Source organism: Crinia signifera, chromosome 1, assembly GCF_055691185.1.
Source record: "Crinia signifera chromosome 1, ASM5569118v1, whole genome shotgun sequence".
In the NCBI taxonomy this organism is placed as follows: domain Eukaryota; kingdom Metazoa; phylum Chordata; class Amphibia; order Anura; family Myobatrachidae; genus Crinia; species Crinia signifera.
In genome coordinates this window covers 89915120-89932521 of record NC_139217.1, presented here as the reverse complement: position 1 = coordinate 89932521, position 17402 = coordinate 89915120, and the positions used below count along the sequence as shown (strand labels likewise).

Sequence of the window (17402 nt, the reverse complement as noted above, 5' to 3'; positions counted from 1 at the left end):
GAGACACCGCGCGAGGTGCCCCCTGTGCTGCGGCAACGAGAGAGCGACACAGAATACAGCCGCCGGGACCCTGCGCTGGAGAGGCCGAGTGCTTCACTGCGGGTGGGCTGACTGGCGCTGAGCTCAGAAATACGGCGTCCTGCTCCTACACGAGGCGGGCGCCATTTTGAAAGCTGCTGTGCGGATCCCTCATCACACGGGCGGCAGGAGAGAGGCGGTGGAGGCTGCGGCTGCTGCCCTGCCATACCCAAACACCACAACCGTGAGTTGCCCGGCTGGGCTGGCGCTGAGGTGGGGGTGAGTGCCTGGAGCTGAGGCCAGTCTGGGAGAGACATTCTGAGGGAGCTGGGGTGGGGTACCTGAGCTGCAGCTGTGCGGAGGGTACCTGAATTATCTGCTCTGACCTCCCCCCCCTGCATGACCAGTGGTGTGTGTCCCATATACCTTCATCGACACCCCCCCTGTGAGGGTTGGGGCACTGAACTGCTCAAACTCCCCTATGCTAAAGGGGGCACTGGACTGCTGACACCCTGGGCATCCCCCGTTTTGATACACACTATAGATGTCTGCTCTGACCTATCTGCTAGCATAGCATACAGTGTGTGCCCTATATCTGAGTACTGATAACCCTATATGCTAACTGGGACACCGGATTGCTGGCACTTTGGGCTGTCCCAGAGGTGATACATACTGCAGCTGTCTGCTCTGGTCTCCTTTTGTACACAGAGCACAGTACTTGTCCTGTGTCCGAGTGCTGGCAACCCTCTGCGCTGATTGTGGATCTGGCCTGCTGACCATTTGGGCTATCCTTGCTGTGATATACACTATAGTCTCCGCTGAGATATACACTTTGATTGTCGGCTCTGGTTCATCCATTTAAATAACACTACTGGGGCTGCTAGACCTGATCTGCCTGTGCCTACAGCTATCTGCTACGTTCTTTTTTTAAGATATACACCACATTGGTAGTACCCACCTCCGGTATGGGGAAGACGGGGCACGCTGCTGCGGCTTCCAGGCTGGAAAAATATGCAAGGGGCTCGCAGTCGACCACCTCTCCACCTCATTCTGATGATCCCCCCCCCCGCGGATGTGGGTGCTGGAGCCCCTACTCAGGAGACTCCTGCTCAGTCAACTCAACAGATATTATTGGCCATTTCAGCTTCTGAGCAGCGAGTGATGGATAAAATTGGTCAGGTACAGGTTGATATATCCCTAATAAGGCACGACATGCAAAAACTTCGGGAGCGAGTTGGTGAGACGGAGCATAGGATTTCTGATCTGGAGGACATCACCAACCCCTTGAAAGCTACGGTGGCAGATTTGTCGGCTCAAATGGCAACGGTCAAGACCAAGATCTCGGATATGGAGGGGCGGCTACGGCGAAATAATGTCCGCCTGGTGGGTTTGCCTGAGAGGGCTGAGGGATCTGCTCCAGAACAGTTCCTTGAGACCTGGCTTCTTAAGATCTTCAAGCGTGAGGATTTCAGCCCCCAGTTTTCTGTGGAAAGGGCACACCGTCTCCCAATGAGAGCACCGCCTCCGGGTGCGCCGGCTCGCACCTTTATTGCCCGTTTCCTGAACTATAAAGATCGAGACATTTTGCTGAGGCTGGCCCGGACGCAGGGCCCACTACAATTCGATAACCATAATGTCTCGGTGTACCCAGACTTTGCTCTCGATGTGCAGAAGTCCAGGTCTCTGTTTCTCAATGTTAAGAAGCGGCTGAGAGAACGGCAGATTCAATATTCCATGCTGTTCCCGGCCCGCCTGCGTGTGGTGCATGCGGACACTACGCACTTTTTCAACTCCGCACGGGAGGCAGAGGCATGGCTGGACCGTCTTGCCCAGCCTCGTGACTAATAATATGCATTGATTTTCTTCTTTTGTTGAAAGCATTAATGGGTTCTTTAAGTTAGGTCCCTATTGGGGCCTGGATCCGCTATGGGTCTTCCTACAGTGAGTGGGCTAGTAATCTCCTAATGTATTCCCGATATCCGTGTACACCTAGGTTCTAAGGGAAAATTACTTCTTATACCCCATCGGAGCTACATGCCTGGTTATAGTTTATAGGGTGATTTCTATCCCTATACCCCTAGGGTTTCTGCTTTTTTAAGTTGTATTCTTTACATTAAATTGGTAGTTAAGTAAGGGTACAGGTATATCTAGTTTTAAGGATATGCAGGGTGGGGGGTGGTTGGGACTTTATTGTTATTTAGGAATTATATTTTTATGTTTTGGTCTCAGTGATGCTATCACACGAAATAATTGGTATCTGTATCTAAAATGTTGCGTGTATGTTATTTGTGGCCTACGGCTTGCATTGTTGGTGGGAAGGTGCTACTCTAGTGGGCGGCCCCCAGCTGAGCCTGGGAAGCCGTGTCTTGCTCTTATACATGCCAAATTTACTGCGGAATGTCTAAGGTAGCAAACGGCCTGAATGTGCTCAGCTGGAATGTACGGGGTATGAACGACCGTATTAAAAGGGCCCTGGTTCTTAACCAGATTAAAAAATACAGAGCAGACATTGCCTGTCTCTCAGAGACGCATCTCGTGGGTGGTAGAACTCTGGCTCTTAAAAAACCCTGGGTGGGCTTCCTATACCATTCCACTTTTTCAAATAATGCTAGGGGCGTTTCGGTCCTTGTTAGAAAGACCGTCAATTTTCACTTAGTACACAGCCAAATTGACCAATATGGCCGATATGTTTTTCTCAGGGCCCATGTCAACCACAAACTTATTCACATCCTTGCTGTCTATGTGCCTCCTCCTTACAGCAATGAAGTACTTAAACATGCAGTGACCTTTGTCTCTCTGGCACCTGGTACGCCGGTCCTCTGTGTTGGAGACTTCAATAATTACATGGACAGATATCTGGACAGGTGGAATGAATCCCAGGCCCCTAATCCTCCTTTACAGCCCGCCATTACTCCCTTTGCCAAACTAGTGAGTGAATTAGATTTACTAGACATTTGGAGGATTAGACACCCTCTGCAGCGTCAATACTCCTGCCACTCTTCTAGTTGTAATACGTTGTCAAGAATAGATTTAGCGCTGGTTTCATCTGATCTGACACCTAAAGTGCTTGATGTCCAGTATTTACAACGGGGGATATCTGACCATTCTCCTCTATTATTGGTGTTGGATGCCCAGCTGGACCACACTTCCCGTATATGGAAGCTTAACCCATTCTGGTTAAACTTAATTGTAGATGGCCAAGCGGTGATAGATGAATGGAACGACTTCGATACTTGTAATAATTCTTGTATGGATTTGGCGCTGAAACATGATACCTTCAAGGCCTATATGAGGGGTTCTTTTATAAAGAGGGTGGCAAATATTAAACGTGCCAGCAGAGAGGAGGAGCTTAGATTAGAGGATGAGTGTAAGGGGCAGGAAGAAACGTACATACTGTCCAGATCGCCTGAGGACCGCCAAAGATGGGATCTTGCTAGACGTAAATGGTCTGCCTATTTATTGGATAAAACCAAACGTAAATTGTTGTTCAATAGGCATGCCATGTACTCGCAGGCTGAGGTGGGTGGTAGCTACTTGGCTTACCTAGCTAGGGATGAAAGGGGGACAGGTGCCATCCAGCAAATCCGAGATGCCTCAGGCACACTACAATATTCTACCCCTGCCATCGCCCAAGTTTTCCAAGCCTACTATTCTAATTTATATACTACCAGAGTCACATATACACCTCACCAATTAAATGAATATATGGCCAGGATTTCTCTGCCCCGTCTTTCCCCTTCATCTATAACTCTCTTAGAAGCGCCAATTACCCATTTGGAGATTGAGGCTGCCATAGCATCCTTCCCCAATAGAAAGGCACCGGGCAGCGACGGTATCCCTATAGAGGTTTATAAGAAATTCAAAGAATATTTTATCCCCTACTTGCTCACATTATATAATGCTCTTTTCCAAGCGGACACTCTACCCCCATCTATGATGGAGGCGGTTATCATAGTCCTCCCGAAGCCGGGTAAGGACCCTGTGGCTACGGAATCCTATCGCCCGATCTCATTATTGTCCTCCGACATAAAGATCCTGGCGAAGATTCTGGCGGTACGCCTCAACTCTGTCATTACTACCATATTTAATGATGACCAAACGGGCTTCATGCCTGGTAAATCGACTACACAGAACCTACGCAGGCTATTCTGACATATACAAAGGGGAGATGTTAATGGGTCGGGGGCGGTGGTAGTGTCACTTGACGCGGCCAAAGCCTTCGACTCGGTCGAGTGGCCATATCTTTGGGAGGTCATGCGTAGGTTTGCTTTTGGCCCTAGCTTTATACGTTGGGTCAAGTTATTGTACTCTAACCCCCAGGCCAGACTGTCTATTAATGGCTATATCACCGATCGGTTCGAATTGGGCAGGGGAACCCGGCAGGGGTGCCCACTATCGCCGGCTCTCTTTGCCTTAGCTATTGAACCACTGGCCTGTATGGTCAGGAGCCACTCGGCGATTAGGGGCATCTCGGTCAATAACTGCTCTGATGTGATAGCTCTATACGCTGATGACATGTTGCTCTTTCTTAATGATGCCGGTCCCTCCCTGACAGCTCTACTGGATACGGTCAACTCTTTTGGTACCTTCTCAGGCTTACTAATTAACTGGGACAAGTCTAATATATTCCCAGTGTCGGGGGTGATCCCTAGCCAATTACCAGTTAGTTCTCCCCTCCAATGGACTCTCCGTTTCAAATACCTGGGAATATGGATAACTGCTGATAGTACGGAATATGTTAGACAAAACTTGGAACCGGTCACGTTAGACTTCCAGAAAAAGGTTCATATCTGGAAAAAGCTCCCCCTGACTGTGTCTGGACGTATCAATTTAATAAAAATGGCTGTGCAGCCCAAATACTTATACGTTTTACAGCACGCCCCGACATATGTCCCTAAGACAGTATTTACAAAAATTGAGAGCGTAGTCTCTTCGTTCATATGGGGGGGGGGAACTCCTCGGGTGGCCTTAAGGACTCTGACCAGGGCACGTGATGACGGGGGCTTGGGTCTTCCGGACCTACGTAACTATTATTTAGCAACCCAGCTGGTACATACTTCTGAATGGGTTGGGGGACGGGGGGGGCCTACATTTCACAACTTTTATATAGAGAGAGTGGGCATTGCGCTGCCACCGCTGCACTTCCTGCTGTCTGGTGTGCCGTCGGGAGGTTTTCCGCCTATGCTGAGACAGACCCTACTTGTTTGGAGACACTCACACTCCTTTTTTGACTGGGGGGGTATTGATGGGGATACACCCTTGTGGCACAATGTATCCTTCCAGGAACTGCTGCCTATATCTGACGATAATATATGGCTCAGGGCGGGGCTTACGTCAATCCATCAATTGTATGCAAACAATTCCCTTAAGTCCTTTCAAGAGCTGAGCACAGAATTTCAAGTATCTAACAGAGCCTTTTTTAGATACTTTCAACTGCGACATGCAGTGCAAACTCAATTTGAGGGCATAGTGCCTACTATTTCTAATTCTCCGGTCAAGGAGCTTATCCTCAAACTTGGACGGCGGGGGCAGGTCTCTAGTCTGTATGCCAGCATAAATTCACATATGAACCCCCAGGTCCTGGTCAGTCTGAAAATTAAATGGGAACAAGACTTGGAAACCCTAGAAGACAGCCAGTGGGTGCAGGTATTGGAGTCAGTCAAGTGTTCTACTCCCTGTGTCAAATACCAGCAGGTATCCTTTTATGTCATGCACAGAGCGTACCGTACCCCGGTATCTCTGCACAGGGCGGGATTAAGGCAGAATGCGGAATGCCCCAGGTGTAGATCCAGTGAGGCAGACTTCTGGCATATGATATGGCTGTGCCCCACTGTCCTTGACTTTTGGAAGGAGGTATGGTCCAATATTCGCTCTACAGAATCAACGCTCCCACCTTCTTCGCCTCGGCTATGTATATTTGCACTGGACCTGGCGGAGTCCTGCTCCCCTGTGATTTATAGATATGTTCTGTGTTTAATATCTCTAGCCAAGGTTATAATAGCGCGAAACTGGTTTGCCCCCTCTGCCCCTAGTATCCAACATTGGCGTGCATTAGTCAATGAAGTCTCGGGGCATGAGAGACATGTATTTAATTTGCGAGGCACACTTCCACATTACTATTCAAAATGGGATAGATGGAACGACTCCGAACTAGCTTCCGGCACCCCTACAGGTTGAATGCTGGTTAGTTCATGTCTGTGGGAGAGAGGACACGGTACCCGGTGCCACTTTATGGGCTCTAATCATTGGGGTGCTTGCGACACTACTTGTTTTACCCGCTCCCCACGATGTATGTTATGTTATATATGTCAGAGCACGCGATGCTTTCTGTAAAAAAAAAAAAACTTTATTGTAACGTTACCAATAAGGATACAAATCTGAGACCTTAGATTTAAATTTCACTGTATTTTATTTCATTTAGTTTTGTTAGCTTGTAGAGTCAGTATTAGAAATGTACTGTAACATGTAAATTGTAAAATTCAATAAAAAATTTACACAAGTAAAAAAAAAAAAAATAAAACGATAAAAAACGGAAGCTGGAAGAAAAAAAATATGTTACTATATTAAGGGGGGGGGGGGTGGAGTGTGCCGAAGAAATGAACTAAAAATGTAATAGGGGCACAAACCCTAACCCTCCCAGCCTAACTAACCATACACCCCCCTTCCCCTGCTGCCCAACTGTAACACACCCCACCCTCAGCCTAACCTTAGTTATACACACCCCAGTAACCTTCTCCACAGCCCAACCATTCACCACCCTCCTGCAGCCTAACCCCACCCATCCCCCTCCCCACAGCCTAAACCTACCCATACTCTCCCGTCCGTAGCAGTCCATAGCACTAACCACACCCACCTGCAGCCTATAACCCTAACCACACATACACACCACACAGCCTATAACCCTAGCCATACATACACACCCCACAGCCTATAACCCTAACCACACATACACACCACACAGCCTATAACCCTAACCATACATACACACCCCACAGCCTATAACCCTAACCATACACACTGCAGCCTATAACCCTAACCATACACACACACCCCGCAGCCTATAACCCTAACCATACATACATACAACCCGCAGCCTATAACCCTAACCATACACACACACCGCAGCCTATAACCCTAACCATACACACACCCCGGAGCCTATACCCCTAACCATACACATACACCCTGCAGCCTATAACCCTAACCATACACACACCCCGCAGCCTATAACCCTAACCATACACACACTCCGCAGCCTATAACCTTAACCACACACACAGCCTATAACCCTAACCATACACACACATACCCCTCAGCCTATAACCCTAACCTTACACACACACCACAGCCTATAACCTAACCATACACACACATCCCACAGCCTATAACCCTAACTATACACACACATCCCACAGCCTATAACCCTAACCATACACACACATCCCACAGCCTATAACCCTAACCATGCACACACATCCCACAGCCTGTAACCCTAACCATACACACAAATCCCACAGCCTGTAGCCCTAATCTTACGCACACACACACTGCAGCCGTCTTTGGCGCACACTGTTCCCATTTTGAGTGGGGCGGGGGGCCCAAAGAATATTTTTGCACCTGGGCCCACTACTCGCTAGTTCCGCCTCTGCCCCAAACTCACACAATTTTGAATGCAATAGGGCTGTAAACAGAATTGTGTCTGAGGCTTCTGCAGATTGCCGATGTAGCCTCACAGAACTACATTGTTCCCATAATGTACACAGCAAAATACCAGCTGTTGTGATGTCCAAATTGGTTAAATGTCCACATTCAATATGTTAATATCTTCAGAAAGTCAAAAGTGTTCACAATGTCAACCTTTTGCATGGACTAGATGGTCAATGTTAGGCTGTAGGTAAGGAGGGTCAGATTTAGGCTTTACGAGGGGAGGCAAGGGCTAGAAGCTACGAGTTAAGATAAGCCATACCACCGGAAGCAATGCAGCATAAGCCAGAAGTCATTATGTTGTCACCGCTGGACCCGTAAGACATCAATGGAGCCACCGTACCTGCTGTACCAGGTAAGTAACGGCGAGACCACACAGAACATTTTGTTGTCATACCAATCATGTCAATGTGATGAATGTGGATGTGGCCGATGCTGTTATGTAAAGTCATCAAGATATGCTGGGATTTAGCAGTCCCAAATAATACAAGTAAAAATAAAGGCATTCTCCATGAGCTAGTGTACTAACCAAACAATATTTGTAACATTTTAATAAAATGCTATTCTATTAGGTAAAAATATTGTAACAGTAGTCGTAGCTCGATTTAAATTTTTTATTTTATTTCATAAAATGATGAGTAAGAACAGTATTTTATTCAAAGTTTATCTCTATAATCAGCATGGTACTGAATCACATTGTACTGAACACTATAGGGAAGTCACATAATGGTATGTTGAATGATTGGTTGCACCCTGCAAGTAGTCCTAGAAACCAGATAAAGTTTACGGATTTTTATATGTAACTTTTTTACTGAAAATGTTGTTTTTAAATGTTATTTATGAAGGGTTCCCCTGCTTGTACTTGTTCATAATTTTTAGTAAAAAAAAAATTAAATATCTTTCTTGGTTTGGTATCCAGTTAGCTGCGGTAATTTACTGTGGATAATGTATTCACTGGGGGCTATCCAATTAGCCCTGATAGCCTATACTTACTTGGGTGTATTCAATGAGGCCGGCGAGGGGGTTAAATGGTGGGGATAGACGAAAACAAACGATCCTCGCTGTTTAACCCCCGTGCCGGCCACTCACCCTATTTAATGTGCCAGGGAAATCTTCACTGTCCTCCAAACAGTGAGGCTTGCGGCTAATGCAGAGAGCCCGCTGCATTTAGCAAGGCGCCTCACTTTTTTAGCGGCGCACACGCCGTTTCCCCTTCGCTCCAAAAACCTAGCGAGGGGGTAAATGGCGTGTGAAGGGGGGTCAGTTGAATACTGACCCTGCGTGCTGTCACTGCTTGCAGAAAGCATTGAATACACCCCACTGTATCAGGAATTATGAGCACGTAAAGCAAAGTCCCTGATTACCAGCAATCAAATCCAGAGAGAGTTAAGGGATGAAACACGCAGAGGGCATACTGAACACAAACATCTCTTGGCCTAAGATAAGCCTTTTTCTGTTTTATTGATGTACGGGCAGTTTTATATATTCTTTTGTGAGAATAAAATGCTTTGCAGCATCCACAACTGAACATCTGCTTTTAAAGCCGTGCAATGATGTTAGACCATTTATACATGTTGTGGTCAGAGGGATGGACTCTCACATGGATTGTCCACATTCTCTTTGTATCAGCTCCCTCAAAGGGATAGGAAAACAAGACCGGCATATTCTGCAGCTGCAGTAGAAGTTTGGAATCCCTGTTTTTTTTTTAGCCTACACAGATGGAAATATGGAATTCTGAGTCTTACAGGTTGTCCAGAGCCAGCAGGAAGTTAGCAGCAGAGCAAAAGTTTAAAACTTTCATTCAGTCTCCAGCGGGACCTCCACCCAGAATTTGTGGGTGTGGCCTGGTGACAAGGAAGCCCTGTTTTGCCGCTGTAGGGGCATGGCCAACGGCTCTATGAGTTTCTGGCCATGCCCCAACCGCTCTTGATGTGCGCACAACAACTATTCACCACTGCTCAGTGAATGACAATGACGAATGACAGCGAATGTTTCCCCTCCCGCAGGACACTGCCAGCCCCGGACAGGATGCGGCAACGTCCCCAATAAAACACGGGACATTCAAGCAGAAAGCAGGACAGTTGGGATATATGCTGACAGAGGACAATTAGTAAGGGAAGTGCAAGGGACCAAGGGCTGTGCGAGGAAAGCATGGCCGATTGTGGCTGCAGGCCACTACAGCAGACTGACTTCTAGGCACAAGGAGTGCTGGGACTTTTATTTTCATTTACATATTTTCTGTAGATATCTGCCTAAGCCTGAGTATGCCGTTCTGCAGTGCCTGCTGTCAGTAAGAAGCCACTGACTGCATAGTCACTGGAAGCTGCCTACTCACTACTAATGCATTTATTCAATATATCTGTTATATGAGCAACTTTTATTTTAGATGCTATAAATGTTTAAATAAATATAAATTCAATTATTTCTTTTCTTTTCAGAGTTATATCCATGGAAGCAGCCAGGCCCAGTTTGTTGCAGAATCTCACATTATTCTGTTGCTGAGTATCCTTCTTATAACCTAAACTATTAATATCTTTGTTATTGAGTTATTTGTTTTGGAGGATGAAAACAACTGTTCATGTATAGGCTTAGAGGACAGGTAGGTACTCAATATTCTAATATGAAAGTGAAAACATTGGTTACAATATAGCATTGTGGGCTGTTGCAAATAAAGCTTAAAGGCTGTTCTAAAATAAAATGATCTCTGGAAATATAGTCTAGTAATGATACAAGATCTTACCAGATTCAGCTGGGTTTATTGCCGTGAGCAGAGCACTATGGCCGAGCATCACTGATACCTGTGATCCTTTCATACCTCCCAACATTTGCAACAGGAATATTAGGAAATTATAAGCAGTATGATTTATACAGCATATTCCTTCATTTGTACCATTAGGTTGTGCCCATGTTGTCTGTCAGAAATCAGGACTACATGGAGAATGACATGTGTCTGCCCCCCAGCCCCTTGCCCACCTTCCCCATATCTCCCAACATGACCATCTCCAGGAGGGACAGAATGCTCTATTCCTGGACTTACCTCTTAGGTAATTATTAACATCAGCTGTGGTGAAATGTTTGTCATATCGTCTTAACCTGTTCAAAACAGGGGATCTTAAATTAAGAGGGAAGTCCAGGAACAGAGCATTGTTTCCCTCCTGCAATGGGTCATGTTGGGAGGTATGCTTCACCACAGTTACCTCTGTTTCATCTGCACATTACTTGTTATGCAAGGTTTGGGTGAGAGGGAGCTTTCTCTGTTCATATGTCAGGCCTTGTATATCATACAGAAAAAAGGTGTCTGTAAAAGTATAAAGGTTTTATGTGCGGCCTGGCCTGAGAGTTTTTCGATTGAAAAGGCAAGTCTTTATTGTACATAAAGATAGCAAAAAACAGATGATCACATTCAAAACATATACACTGTGTCACAGCACAGCACACATGCATACAGTATAGTACATATTACAACATACAGCATGCAATTACACTATAGGCTATACTATGCACTATGCATTCTAATGGTAACAATACAAAACAGTATACAAGACTATGGGTGAGGAGGGTAGGGGGTGAGGGAGGGGGAATCACAAGCCGATGCTTTATTGATCATACCGACACATATAAGGGGAGGGCAATAAATAGAAAGACAACAACAAAACAGCAGACATTGTGAAGTGAGCGGGAAGGGGCCACAATCCCAAAGTCTTATAAAACAGTTCATACAAGGGGAAAGGAACAGAAGAAGGGGGTTTAGTCCTCTTCTTCCTCAGGGCTATCCCAAATGGAATAGTCTCTGAGCAGGCTGTGAACCAGCCTGCGGCAGTCCTGAACAGACATTCTCTCCCTCCGCAGAATGAGATGATTTCTGGCAAGCCACAAAGTGTCCTTAACACAGTTTATAAGGTGCCAGGGTCTGGATTAGTTCCAAACGCTCATTCTTAATAGGTGAAGCATACATGCAGATTAGTCTCTCCTCCTTTTCAATAGGGCAATTGCCCACAAAGCGAGAGAGAGGGGATTCGGGTCTCGCCGCTTTCACTGCCTCCCAGTACCTCTTACAGATGGCAATGGAAGTGGACGTAGAAGATCCCCTTCAGTTAGTTCTGAATGCTGAGTGTTTCAGCCTTCGTGAATCCCTGGTCGAGGATCAACTTCTTGCCGAAGGTGTCGATCGTAATGTCCAGCACCTGTCCATCTGTCTCCTTTAGCTTCATCACCACGGTCTGCCTCATCCAGGGCTCCAGGGCTGGTAGGCCTTTGGAGTGGTCTTGGACAGGCCCCATTCATTGTATCGCAGAAGGGGCAGAGGAGCAGGGGCTTCTTTGGCATCGAGAGGAGGAGAGTCATTCAGAGGGCAGAGCAACACAAGTCTAACCCTCCAAGGAGGCTAGAAAGCGATGCCTGGCCTAAGAGTTGCCAGACCTACTGAGCATGTCAGAGGCATGACAGACAATTACAATACGGATGAGTAAATGCAGAGATGTCAGTAAGCCTCTATAAGAGATTATTAAACTGTCTAGAATACCAAATTTAGACCAAATATACTGAACAACCAACTTTTTCTACCTCTCCCATGGATCTTGTACTGTCACCATGAGCACTGTAACTTGTGGCAGATTTATTGTAGTAGAGCAAATTTCAGTTATGTATTTTAATCTGAGCTGAGGACACTTCTAGGGATTATCATACAGTAACTGTGTTTTTTTACCGATAGGAGCAAATGCAATTTTCTAAGCAGCTGCTATATTGAATTACATGAATTTGTTTTCATTTTGTGAGAATAGGATTTATTTTGACATCATATCTAAAATAAAATTGTACTATTTCCATTTATATATGCTTTCCAACTATCATCAGTATAATAACATGGCATTCCTTTTTTGTGATAATCTATGGTAAACAGAGGGGTTTTGTGAACCAATGTCTCCCTGGGCTGGCCCATGTCCAGTACTCCCCTCTTAGTAATGGGCTGGCCCATGTGCAGTACTCCCCTCTTAGTAATGGGCTGGCCCTTGTGCAGTACTCCCCTCTTAGTAATGGGCTGGCCCTTGTGCAGTACTCCCCTCTTAGTAATGGGCTGGCCAGTGTGCAGTTCTCCCCTCATAGCCCTGGGCAGGCCCATGTGCAGTACTCCCATCTTAATAATGGGCTGGCCAGTGTGCAGTTCTCCCCTCATAGCCCTGGGATGGCCCTTGTGCAGTATTCCCCTTAGTAATTGGGAGGGACAGTATGCAGTTCTCCCCTCATAGCCCTAGGCTGGCCTGTGTGCAGTAATGGGCTGGTCCATGTGTAGTACTCCCCTCTTAGTAATGTGTAGGCCCTTTTGCAGTACTCCCCTCTTAGTAATGGGCAGGCCCTTGTGCAGCACTTCCCTCTTAGTAATGGGCTGGCCAGTGTGCAGTTCTCCCCTTATAGCCCTGGGATGGCCCATGTCCCGTTCTCCCCTCATAGTCCTGGGCTGGCCTGTAATGTGCAGTACTCATCTATTCAGTGGCTACCCCCAGTTTTTACTGGCAGAACCATCTTCCTTGTCTGAGGGTCACATGGAATGTGTAGTCATATAAGGTAACAAAAGTACTTTCAAATGACATTTTGTTGCACACAGGGCTATTTTTCAGTAGACTCCAGCAGGAACTGAGGCCCTTATTCTAGTTAACTCTTTCTGACAAAATATTTCTTAGATGGACAAAACCATGTGCACTGCAGGTGAGGCAGGTGTAAAACCCCACCCAAATCTAATTATCTCTGCACAAGTATCACCTGCAGTGCACATGGTTTTGTCCATCTAAGAAATATTTTGTCAGAAAGAGTGAACTAGAATAAGGGCCTCAGTTCCTGCTGGAGCCTACTGAAAAATAGCCCTGGTTGCACACCTCCTAAGACTGGAAGTGTCATGTATTTAAAGGAATCAGTGCCACTGCAGAGGCCTGGTCAGTGACCAGTGGGGACCCAGCCAACACCAGTCAGGTGTGTCAGCAGCGTGTCACTGCGTACACGCTAGCAGGTAGTACACAGGTGCCAGCGTGTGAACCAGGATTCCAGACGCCACGTGGTAGTAGTCTGGTGGTGGCAGCGATTATCCCTGCCTACTGTGTAGTGGGTGGAGTCAGTAACTATTGGTTACTTATGGTAGCAGGGAACCCCCTATTAGCCAGAGACCAGAAACCCCTATCTGCGACAGCAAACGGTGTAGCCAGAGTGCTGGGCAGGCGTCCATTCACAGCTGGTATTTGGGGTGCTGCACCCCGCAGCTAGATATAGCAATAGGGACCCCCAATACTCCTAGAAGCCTTGATGTATGGCTTGAGGGTTACCTATGTATTTGCAAATATATGTAATCAAAATCTCTGAATCCTACTACCATGTGGTTTTTAAATCTAGTTACTAATATCATTCAGTGTAATGGGGGAAACAAATTGTATTTCTAAAGGCGACCATACATACACCCAGCAATTAGCTCCATATTGCATCTAGTACAAACACCATGCGATGTGCTACAGCAGTGTGCTTTTTGTACTAGATGAGATCTAGTACAAAAAGTATGGCCTGCACATACGTCTTTTGTGTTGCGCGATGTGATGCGCGCAGGAGCGCACATCGAATCGCACGGGGGAAATGCTCAGTATTACCCTTCTATGCATTACCAGTATTACCCCTCCTTTTCACACACCTGAGTGTGATCACTAAACTAATTGAGCATCTTCCAGTATGCACTATCATCTTCACTGTTGTCGAGGGGGGGGGGCTGAGGTGGAGGAGAGGAGGACCTATGAAGTAGGAGGTGGTACCAGGGTTGGTCCCATCTGATGGAGCAAGGGGTGGAGGCAGGTGGAGAAAAGAAGTAGGCATTAGCACAACACCCCTGCCTTTACCCCCCCCCCCTCCCATTTTTTTTATTTTAGTGCTAATGCGTGGTGGTCCTTGTTGCTATACGTAAGGAAAGTGGACATTTTAAAACTTACAAATTTTAAAAACTTTAAGCTTTTTTTTAAAACTTCAGTTTATAAATAATTCAGTATTAGAAGGACATTAGCTAAAGTATTTAAAATCATGAAAATCCTATTTTATTTTTTCATTAGGCAACATTAGCATTTTCTATTCAAACTCCCACCCAACTTTATTTAGAAAATAAAGTTGACAACAATTTTGTTGATTGTTAAATTCAAACAGTGTGATCCATGCTTACACCTTTACAGCTAATGGTGCGCATGAAATGAAAAACATTGCAAGATAGAAATGCATAAGAAAACAAAGCACTGAAGTATGCCGGATTCTTTCATACCCCTCTCTCTGTGGAGTATTTAGTATGCAGCAGTGCTGATGGAATAACTTTTTTCCCCCTTCAGCCAAATGGTTAAAATCTGTTAAATATATATTGTGTTGCTGTTCATTTTTCTTTTTTAGCATAGCGATTATCCAATATATATGCATATCACTAGCCCATCACTAACACGGGCACATACTCAAATATGGACAAGTAACTATGCATAAAGCTGGAACAGTGTAATTTGTTAGAAACAAAAGAAAGCTTCTTTATAACTTAATGCCCAGAATACAAAGGAATACATACATGAGTACACATTATGTGAAAGCACTTGTTCTTTGTATTTTTGACAGTTTTTTTTTTTTTTACAGCAAGTAAAGCTTCTGTTTGACATTCATTATATTCAATGCAAACACATTGCGGTAAATTTGCTGGGAGTTCTATTGAAGATGGGATATTGCCCATGGCAGCCAATCAGATTCTACATCTTATTTTTATAGCACCTTCTAGAAGATAATAGACCTGATTGGTTGCTATGGGCAACTTCCCATCTACAGTAGAACTCCCATCTTAGTAAATTTACATATTTGTGTTCTATTGAGTTGACTAAACATAAATTAAATAACTGAAGTACAGTACTTCACTAAATATGTCAACCTTACGGTACTGTCAAATTTCCATGTAAGGCAGGAGGGCACTCCTCCCGAGTAAAGGGCCTGATTCAGGTGCGGAGTGAGGGTCTAATTCAGCATAGATAGTAGTTTTGTGAAGATTTGCAAAACTACAACCCATGGTGGCAGGTTACAGGGGACCACCAAGCACAGGGCATAGATGCCTTGCACGCTTGGGTCCCACCCAGCGATGTGCCCTCAAGATTTTGAGTGAAGCGCTTGCTGCAGCTGCATGTAACATCATGCAGCCACTGCATCACTGCCCCCGAGTGGTCCGGACTGCTCCCACAAAACGCCCAGTCACAATTCCCCAATGGGCAGTCGATGCCACATTGTCATCCCCTGTTGCCTCGTCGCCGCTCCCCATGGCACGCATGTGCAGATGCCTGGAAATTGAGTAATATGTATTTTTGGATTTCTGCAGGACTTACTGAATTAGCCCCTGAGTTTGCATAGCTGCTTCTTCCTTGAAAGGATACCATATGCTAATGCATCAGGAGGCATCTGGTATACAAGTTGTTGGTTTGACACTACGCTGTGACTGAATATCGGCTCACTTAATTCACGGATAAAAAGTGGTGGTGACAGACAATAGATCTCAATAATGGCACTCATTCTGGTTTGCTCGGTAAGCTGTGAACATCGCAGTTTTCCGGGCACCATAGACACCACCCATCCGAATGCCCGCCCTCCCCTGCCACCACCAATTCCCCTTATTAACATGCGAGGGGATGTGTAACAAAGACACATCCCCTCGAAAGCATACGCTGCAGGAGAAATCATTTTATGGTCGTCGACCAATGAATGATTTCTCCTGGCCTTGCAAATAAAAGTCAGTAGGAACTGACTTTTATTTGCAAATGCCATGACGAAGACGTCCTCTGACGTCAGCCACCCACCACAGGCAGACATCGTCCTACCCACATACCCATTCGAACACCCTGAGTTTTCATGAGGACACCCATAAAATGCTGGGTGTTCCCATGGGCAGTCTCCGCCGCTGTCCGTCCCCAGCCTGCTCTGATGATTGCGAAGGGCTTGGCGACTATGCAAGTGAAGAGAACGGAAACAAAAAAACTTTCTTTGCTGGGGCACTACTTATTTTATCTTTATCAAAAAGATTAGTTAAAATATTTTATTGGAATTAGATAAAAGGACATACAAAACATATAACATTCATGGACAAACAGTGTATAACTTTTTCACTCCCTCTCCATAGCCGAGAAAATCGGCTCCTGATTGGCCGCTAGGCGGCCAATAGAATCAGTCTGAGGAGAGGCGCAGAAGATGAAAATCTCTGCGTCTCTCCAGTCCGTGAGAGGGTACCAGCCGGGAGCAGCGCGTCTGGAGCTGAAGATGCCGGGGTCGTCGCCGGGGACCAGGTGAGTAGGATTTCCTTCCTCAGGTACCCCTTAGGATTACTACGGATCCAGGACCCCGGAATCTTCAGCCCAGGATCCCCGGACCCTGGACCAGCCCCGGAACCAGGACCAAGGCCCCGGAACCGGACTCTTCAGCCCTGGAGCCCCGGACCAGCCCCGGAACCAGGACCAAGGCCCCGGAACCGGACTCTTCAGCCCTGGAGCCAGGACCCCGGATCCAGGGACCGTCCCACGGGCTCAAGGTAGGTAAGTATCAGTATGTGTGGGCTGTGGATGTATTAAACGTTTATTTTTCTGGGTGTCAGTGTGTATTTTATTTAACTATTTCTTGTACTGTGGAACTACAAGTGCCAGCGGGCCCTTAAA

At 46.1% G+C, this 17402-nt stretch overlaps 1 protein-coding gene across 1 annotated transcript in view; it reads left to right on the top strand.

The window, feature by feature from the left end:
• The window catches only part of TUSC3 (tumor suppressor candidate 3), a 236664-nt gene that overhangs the window by 186054 nt on the left and 33208 nt on the right, over positions 1-17402 (top strand). Inside the window, exon 7 of the mRNA XM_083169925.1 lies at positions 10161-10224. Coding sequence (XP_083026051.1) covers positions 10161-10224 — 64 coding nt within the window. The remainder of the gene's footprint in view (positions 1-10160; positions 10225-17402) is intronic.